This window comes from Natrix helvetica (assembly GCF_964273705.1).
Source record: "Natrix helvetica genome assembly, chromosome: W".
In the NCBI taxonomy this organism is placed as follows: Eukaryota; Metazoa; Chordata; class Lepidosauria; order Squamata; family Natricidae; genus Natrix; species Natrix helvetica.
The window spans coordinates 83618214-83626813 of record NC_138555.1 but is presented as its reverse complement, the minus strand read 5'-3'; the positions used below and the strand labels follow the sequence as shown (position 1 = coordinate 83626813).

The 8600-nt window shown below is 43.3% G+C and overlaps 2 protein-coding genes across 2 annotated transcripts; one reads left to right on the top strand and one right to left on the bottom strand.

The window, feature by feature from the left end:
* Positions 1–2353: 2353 nt before the first annotated feature.
* On the bottom strand, positions 2354–3006 carry LOC309400752 (histone H1.01-like). Its single transcript, XM_081969389.1, has one exon. The coding sequence runs from the start codon at positions 2975–2977 to the stop codon at positions 2408–2410; it is 570 nt and encodes a 189-aa protein (XP_081825515.1). The 5' UTR covers positions 2978–3006; the 3' UTR covers positions 2354–2407.
* A 4866-nt stretch (positions 3007–7872) lies between these two features.
* Positions 7873–8390, top strand: LOC309400466 (histone H3.2). The gene has a single exon (XM_081968980.1). The coding sequence runs from the start codon at positions 7934–7936 to the stop codon at positions 8342–8344; it is 411 nt and encodes a 136-aa protein (XP_081825106.1). The 5' UTR covers positions 7873–7933; the 3' UTR covers positions 8345–8390.
* The last annotated feature ends 210 nt before the right edge of the window (positions 8391–8600 follow it).

Sequence of the window (8600 nt, the reverse complement as noted above, 5' to 3'; positions counted from 1 at the left end):
TTTGTCACAAGAAACCATTCACTAAGGCTGCGTTACTATTACTATTAGTCTTCTCATCGTTGTGATCACCCATCTCCTCCCACTTAGGACTGCAGGACTGTGAGTTTGTTGCTTGTATCCTTACTATTTATATTTATATTGATTGTTTCCTGATTACTTATTTGTATCCTATGACTATGATTAAGTGTTCTACCTTATGATTCTTGACGAATGTATCTTGTCTTTTTATGTACACTGAGAGCTTATGCACCAAAGACAATTTCCTTGTGTGTCCAATCATATTTGGCTAATGAAGAATTCTATTCTATTCTATTCTACCCTACCCTACCCTACTCTATTCTATTCTATTCTATTCTATTCTATTCTATTCTATTCTATTCTATTCTATTTATACTTTAACATTACCCATTCTTTCATCTTCCTTTAATGATTCCTTAATCTTTGCTTCTATTCTCTAACCGGTGGTACCATATATTCCAAATCAAATAATATTCAGTTTCTTCCCTATCTTTTATTTCCATTGTCAGCCTATCCATCTCAGCACATTCTAGTACTTCCTTTGTCACCATTCCACCAAGAGGTATATTTTCCTTTTTCCAATTTTGCGTGTAAACAATTCTGGCCGCTGTTATTATGTGTAGGAATTGTATATTGGATTTTTTTTAAAAAATTGTAATTTCCTGTTAGAATGCCTAACCTCCAGTTTTAACTGTTATTTGTTGTTTGGTTATGTCCTCTAGCCACTTTGTAGAATAGAATAGAATAGAATAGGGAATGGAATGGAATGGAATAGGGAATGGAATGGAATAGAATAGAATGGAATAGAATAGGGAATGGAATGGAATGGAATAGAATAGAATGGAATGGAATAGAATGGAATTCTTTATTGGCCAAGAGTGATTGTCTTTGGTGCATATGCTCTCAAGTGTACATAAAAAGACAAGATACATTTGTCAAGAATCATAAAGTACAGCACTTACTGATAGTCACAGGGTACAAATAAGTAACCAGGAAACAATCAATATCAATATAAATCATAAAGGATACAAGCAACAAAATCACAGTCCCGCAGTCCTAAGTGGGAGGAGATGGGTGATCGCACTGATGAGAAGATTAATATTAATAGTAATGCAGCCTTAGTGAATAATTTGACAGCAGTGAGGGAATTATTTATTTAGCAGAGTGATGGCGTGGGTGGGGGGAAGGACTGTTCTCTATCTAGTTGTTCTGGAGTGCAGTGTCGTTTTTTGAGGGTAGGAGTTGAAACAATTTACGTCGTTGTATGTATATAAAATGTTATATCGTTGGTATTTATCCCCCCCCCCCCAGCAAAATTCGCAAAAATGTTTTCCAAACAGATAACCGGGAATGTTGGAAATGTAAACAGAAGCAGGGAACGTATTAGCACAGGGGTGTCCAAACTTGAGAACTTTAAGACTTGTGGACTTCAACTCCCAGAATTCCCTAGCCAGCCATGCTGGCTGGGGAATTCTGGGAGTTGAAGTCCACAAGTCTTAAAGTTCTCAAGTTTGGACACCCCTGTATTAGCACATGTGGTGGAAGTGCCCAGAAGTAAAGAAATATTAGATAAGAAGATTAAGGAGTTAAAACAGTCAGGAGCAGCCAACCCCCATTCTTGCTTTAAAACCAAATTCCGAAATAATACTGGGTGGAAAAAGAGACACTTAGAAACAGCAGGCAATCGTTCCATTTTAATACACGTTTAATGCACATTGAATAAACATCAAGTGAGAATGTTGTGGTTTTTTTCCCCCTTTTCCACGTGTTAATTTGGGGCTGGAGAAAACCGCAAGGCTCCGACTGGCAGGCGACGAGGTGGCCGAGTGGTTAAGGCGATGGACTGCTAATCCATTGTGCTCTGCACGCGTGGGTTCGAATCCCACCCTCGTCGGTGGTTGGGTACGGGAGAACGTCCGTTTCATTTTGCTTTGGGTTGGAAGTTGAGGCTTCCTATTGCTTTGGATAAGACTCTCGAATTTGCTGCTGTCCTGAAAATAAGGGAGGGGGGCGTGTCTCCTTTTTCGAGTTTTAAGATGTAGAGTAAGTGCACTTCACTTTTATTCTCCCAAAGCCCTATTAGGTGTACAAATCAAAAGTGAAGCGAAGATGCGTGCGGGGGGAAGGCTAAATAAATAAAAAGGATTCTTGGCAGCGGTGGGATTCGAACCCACGCCCCCGAAGAGACTGGAGCCTTAATCCAGCGCCTTAGACCGCTCGGCCACGCTACCTTGCCGTGGTTTCCGCCGGGCGAGACTCCCCTCCAAAACAAACTGAAGGGAGTACCTAAGTTTTCACACCGGTCCGCAAATGCTCCACTCTTTTCCCCAAGACCATTTGGGTGGCTCTTAAAAGAGCCGTTGGGTTGAAAGCGAAGCCGCCCGAGGTTTCACTTCTTTTTAGGGGCGGCTTTGGCTTTCGTGGCGGCCTTCGGTTTCGCTTTGGCCTTCGCCTTCAGGGGCTTAGCGGGACTTTTCGCCTTTGCTTTGGGCTTTTTGGCCACCACCGGGGTGGGTTTCTTGACCGCCTTTTTAACGGGTTTCTTCGCCCCGGCGGCAACCGGAGCCTTTTTCGCCTTCTTGGCGGCGGTGCCGCCGGTGGGCTTCTTGGCGCTCTTGGCTCTCGCCGGCTGCTGCTTCTTGCGAGCCGCCTTGTCCTTGGGGTCGGCCTGCTTCTTGTTGAGCTTGAAGGAGCCCGAGGCTCCCGTGCCTTTCGTCTGCAGCAGCGTCCCCTTCGCCACCAGGCTCTTTAGGACTAGCTTGACGCGGCTGTTGTTCTTCTCCACGTCGTAGCCCGACGCCGCCAGGGACTTCTTCAGCGCGGCCAAGGAGATGCCGCCGCGCTCCTTGGAGGCCGTCACCGCCTGCATCAGTAGCTCCGTCACGCTGGAGCCGGCTGGCTTCCGCGCCTTGACAGCGCCCGCCGCTTTCTTCGCCGGAGCCGGGGCTACCTCAGCCATCCCGAAAGCGCGACCTTCACCCACGCCGGTCGAACTTCAACTGAAGCTGCGGAGTCGCGGCACCTGTTATTTATAGCAGAGGTCGCGCTCTGATTGGTCCGTTTTGGAAGCGGCTTTGGCCTTCGCAATGCTCCTTCAAAAAAAAAAAAAAACTTTGGCGAGTTTGGGTTTTTGAAACACGCGTTGAATTCAACGTTCGAAACCCATTTCAGGTGGGATCGACGGGGAGGGAGGATGGGTGTTTTCAGCGTCCTGATGTTGAAACGATTTTAGCAAAAAAGGGGAAAAAAAAGACGATTGCTTTTTTTCTGCTGGCAAAAATGAATGGCAAACTCTTGTTTTTCTTTTGAAAATGCAGACGCTCTTTCCCGCGGCTCTTAGTACCAAGTAGGTGATGAAGACGGTTGTCTGAATGGTACCCATCCTAGAGGAGAGGAAAGAAAGATTTCTGGCTCGTCTCTCCTTGATGATACTTGATAGTCACTTTGAGCCAGCAGCCAAAAAAAAAAAAAAAAAGCTAATACGATCCTGGGTTGTATTAAGAGGCATAGAATCAAAATCAGGTGAAGGATTAGTACTGCTTTGTAAAGCCTTAGTAAAGCCACACCCGGGATCCAGCATCCAGTTTTTGTCATCATATTGGGGGGAAAAAAAGATGTTGAGACTTTTGTAAAAAGCGCAAAGATGATTAAAGGCCTGGAGTCTAAATTATATGAATTTAGGTTGCAGGATTTGGGTTTGGCCAGTATAGAGAAAAGTAGGACTAGGGATATGATAGCAGCGTTCCGGTATTTGAGGTGGTGGCACAAAGAAGAGGAGGGGGTCACATTATTTTCTAAAACATCAGAAGGCAAGAGAAGAAGCAACTAATCGAGGAGAGAAGCAACCTGGAATTAAGGAGAAACTTCCTAACAGGGAGGACAATTAACCAGTGGAACAGCTTGCCACCAGAAGTTGTGGCCGCTCTACCACTGGAGACTAGAAGAGACACTAGAGGGTCATTTATCTGAGATGGTATACAGCTTCCGCTTGAGCAGGGGGTTGGACTACCAGACCTCCAAGGTCCCTTTCCACTCTATTCTATTCAAGTTAACAAACACGAAGAAGATCAGTCTATCAGTCCTGGGGTAGAGTCGATATTTATTGCAAATGAAACATTTTTTCAGAAGCAGAGCATTTTGGCGTAAGCCCTTAGCACCGAATACGTTTATTCTGACCAGACCAACGCTGTTTCCAACAAGACTTGGATAGTGGCTGAAAAAAAAAGAAGAGGATACAGTTGACAGAGTCTTGAGAATAACAATGTTTCAGGCTCCTTAGATCAGGAACTTTTCCTCTGAAGTCTCCTGGAAAATAGACTGGTTTTATAGTGCTACTTAGTTGATAACACTGCGTTGCCCAGGTATTTATTTATAGGGGGGAAATATCTGGACCAAATGTAATTTCTAATTTTGGATTTTCCCCCTTACCAGAGGGAGCCCCCTGGTGGAGTACTGTGAAGCCGAACTCTACTGCGCTGTACAGTAGAAGCCACTTTAAGGCACAACAGGCTGTATCTTAGCAGAACACACACCCGGGGGAAGGGGTAGGGGTGTCTTACCCCCACAGTATTTGTTTCCAGTCATCTGTGTACCAAATTTGGTTGAAATTGCTCCAGGCATTCCAGAGTTATGCTGGAATATAGACACACAGCCATTTTTATAGTTATAGATTATTATATTGCTACGCCAGTAAATCTTGAGTTGCAACCACAATTGAGCCCAATGATTCTGTTGCTAAGTGAAGCATCTGTTATGTGAGACGTTGGTTAAGTCCCTTTGGGGAGAGGGGGCGGTCTATAAATCTAATAAACTTAACCTTAAGAAATGGTATATATGGGGTTTCCTGTCTGCCTGAGCAGGGATTTGGACTAGAAGATCTCCAAGGTCCACTTCCAACACTTGTTATTCTGTTGAGTTCGGCCCCATTCTTCAACCTTTCTTGCCACGGTTGTTAAGTGAGTCACTGCAGTTGTTAAATTGGTCACATGGTTGTTAAGCGAATCCAGCTTCCCCATTTGACTGTGCTGCTCAGAAGGGTTTGCAAAAGGGGAATGACGTGACCTCCCAGAACGCTGCGACCGTCGTAAATACGAGACACTTGTCCAGCGTCATGTGCAAGGCGGTGCCTCTATGGTTGTGTGCAAAATGGTGCTTAGTTACTTTTTGGAGTGCCGTTGTAACTTTGAATGGTCACTAAATGAAGTCGAGGAAATTAGAGAGCTGAAACAGAATAGAATTTACCTTCATTTGGCCCAATCTGATTAGACCCATGAGGCATTGGTCTGGTGACTTGGGAAAGGCACTTAAAAAAAAAAGTTCAGATGCTTTTACTGTGGTTTTAAAGACTTCCTTCCAGCTACTTACATAAAAGACTTCAAACCCTGAGGATTTATTCTTCTTGAGGTTCCCTGAAAAATAATAAACCATATTTATAATAAGTAATAATAAACCAATTCGATTTCTTTTTTTAAATCCCATTTTAAGTCATTCGTCTACTGGGACCATGCAAGACCAATTCGATCTCTTTTTTTAGTCCCATTTTAAGTCATTCGTCTACTGGGACCATGCAAGACCCCAGATCTCACGGCAATTTAACCCCAGAGGTGCCTAAGTAGCTCTGGAGATTTCCTTTCTGCTCACGCAAGGAAAACAAAAATCAATAAATCTCTTTATTTGAAGGCAAACTCCAAACAATGAAGGAAAATCAGTATTTTGGATGGGAAATGCAGGCTTGGATAGCAAAATAGAGAAGACAGTCAAAGAAGACAAATATCTTCCTTGCTGTTGCTCAAGATACCCCTAGAAGATATTTGGAGAATGATGATGATAATAACAAGAGGAAGAATAATTCTATTCATTCGTTTCTCTTCCGGCGTCTTAAAAGGAGGCAGGTGAAGCAGATATTTCAGCGTTCTCCTCGTTAGTATAGTGGTAAGTATCCCCGCCTGTCACGCGGGAGACCGGGGTTCGATTCCCCGACGGGGAGATGGCAAACTTTTTAAATAAAGAAACATATGTTGTTTGGGTATTTGGAAAGATGAAGCAGCGGCCATTGAGAGGAAATGTCGCTTCGGGCGATGAATAACGAGCCCCCCCTACCCCATGAAATGAATGGGCGCCAGAAGCCACGCCCCCAGGTCCGAATGACGTCATTGAAGGCGAATCTCGCATGAATGGGGAAAAAACCTAACTTTTTCCCCACCACAGGGAGGTTTCTTAGATATCCGAGATGTGGGGGGGGGGGGGGGGGGGGGAATCACTTGCTGAAGACCCCGGCAAGTTCTCATCCTGGAAGGTTTTCCTTTTAATGTATTTCTTGCTTTGATTAGATTAGCCTCGTTCGTATACTACAACATAATTATATTACGTACTAATTACATACGATATTATATGGTATTCTATACTGTACTATGAGTATATACTGTCATATGCAGTACTAATATAGTCTACTATAATATATAATATAGTAGACTATTAGTACTGCGTATTATACCACTATAGTTATACTTTCTCTCTTTCTCTCTCTCTCTGTGCATGCGTGCATAGGCATATAGCTAGGATGTGGCATATAGTATAATCTCTCTCTCTCGTGTATATTAATTCTGCATATTATATAGCTAGTATGTAGCATATAGTATAATCTCTCTATGTGTGTGTGTGCATTAATTCTGCATATTATATAGCTAGTATGTAGCATATAGTATAATCTCTCTATGTGTGTGTGTATAACTACGGTATTAGTACTCTATATTATATAGCTAGGATGTGGCATATAGTATAATCTCTCTCTCTCTCTCTCTCTGTATATTAATTCTGCATATTATATAGCTAGTATGTAGCACATAGTATTATAATCTCTCTCTCTGTGTGTGTATTAATTCTGCATATTATATAGCTAGTATGTAGCATATAGTATAATCTCTATATGTGTGTGTGTATAGCTATATTAGTACTGCATATTATATAGCTAGTATGTGGCATATAATCTCTCTATATGTGTATGACTATATTAGTACTGCATATTATACAGCTACCTAGTATATGTGGCATATAGTATAGTGTGTTTGTGTGTGTATATACATACATACTGTACTAGTGATATAATATAGATTACTAATACCGTAGTTATACACACACACATATAGAGATTATACTATATGCTACATACTAGCTATATAATATAGTTATATAGTTATATTATTGTGGTATTCTTCATAGCATAGTTATATTAGCATATGGATCATATGGATTATATTAGTAGATTGGTATCCTGGCAAGAGAACAAACTGGTGATTCAAAGGTGAGAAAGGATTGCAATCGCTGGGCAGCGCCGCCCCCCCCCACCGTCCCCCCTGCAACATTTTCTGTTCTTTTTTTTAAATCCCCATGATCTGACATACTTGGGTGTCAACCTACCCCGTTTAATAGCCCTTCGTTTCCAACTGGGCACAAGTCCGCCCTATTTACTTCCTCCGAGTGCAGAAGGGCACCAGCCAACGAGAACGTTTAAACAAAATTATTTTTCTGACGGGGATTTTTTTTTTTTTACTTTTAGGAAACATTACACTAAAAAAAACGGTGATTTCTTTTTTCCCCTCCTAGAAATTAAACTCTTAACCTACTGGGAATGGAATCTTGATTTATGCTGATTAATTGGGCAATTCATTAAAAGAGTTTTAATTGTTGCCCATTTATCCTTTATCTCGGAAAAACGGCTATAAAACAGCGAAGTCGCGTTTCCGTAAGAGCCCCCGCAGCGCGCGGAAGATTTAAATTCAGCACGTGATTGGCTGAAAATGACAGCCAATCAAAACCAAGGAAGCAGTGTATAAATAGCGCGCCGGCGGCGGTTTCTTTTCAATTCTTCTCTTGGCGGCTTGTGTGTTCCTTAGTTGTCTTCTTTCTTCGCGGCGAAATGGCTCGTACCAAGCAGACCGCTCGCAAGTCCACCGGCGGGAAGGCGCCCCGCAAGCAGCTGGCCACCAAGGCGGCGAGGAAGAGCGCTCCGGCCACCGGCGGCGTGAAGAAGCCTCACCGCTACCGCCCGGGCACCGTCGCCCTGAGGGAGATCCGCCGCTACCAGAAGTCGACGGAGCTGCTCATCCGCAAGCTGCCCTTCCAGCGCTTGGTACGCGAGATCGCGCAGGACTTCAAGACCGATCTTCGCTTCCAAAGCTCGGCCGTCATGGCTCTGCAGGAGGCCAGCGAGGCTTACCTCGTGGGGCTTTTCGAGGACACCAACCTGTGCGCCATCCACGCCAAGCGAGTCACCATCATGCCCAAGGACATCCAGCTGGCCCGACGCATCCGCGGAGAGCGCGCGTAAAGAACGTATTTTTTTTTTACAAAAGGCTCTTTTAAGAGCCATCAAATAGTCCAAAAAAGTGCTGGAACTAAAGCGACAATCGTTTGTGACAAGCTTTATTTAGCCATATCAAAGTGCAAGGTTTAAGCACATCAATAAATTCCTATACGAACAATTTAAAATGAGGGTAAAATAGGATATGTAATAAAATAAAATAAAATCTACCCCAATCGCCCCTCATGCAGATCTTTGTCCCAAGTACTGTGCTGTGTTTAAA

Coding starts and splice junctions, on each gene's coding strand:
- LOC309400752 (XM_081969389.1), bottom strand. CDS start 2,977: ATGGCTGAGGTAGCCCCGGCTCCGGCGAAGAAAGCGGCGGGCGCTGTC.
- LOC309400466 (XM_081968980.1), top strand. CDS start 7,934: ATGGCTCGTACCAAGCAGACCGCTCGCAAGTCCACCGGCGGGAAGGCG.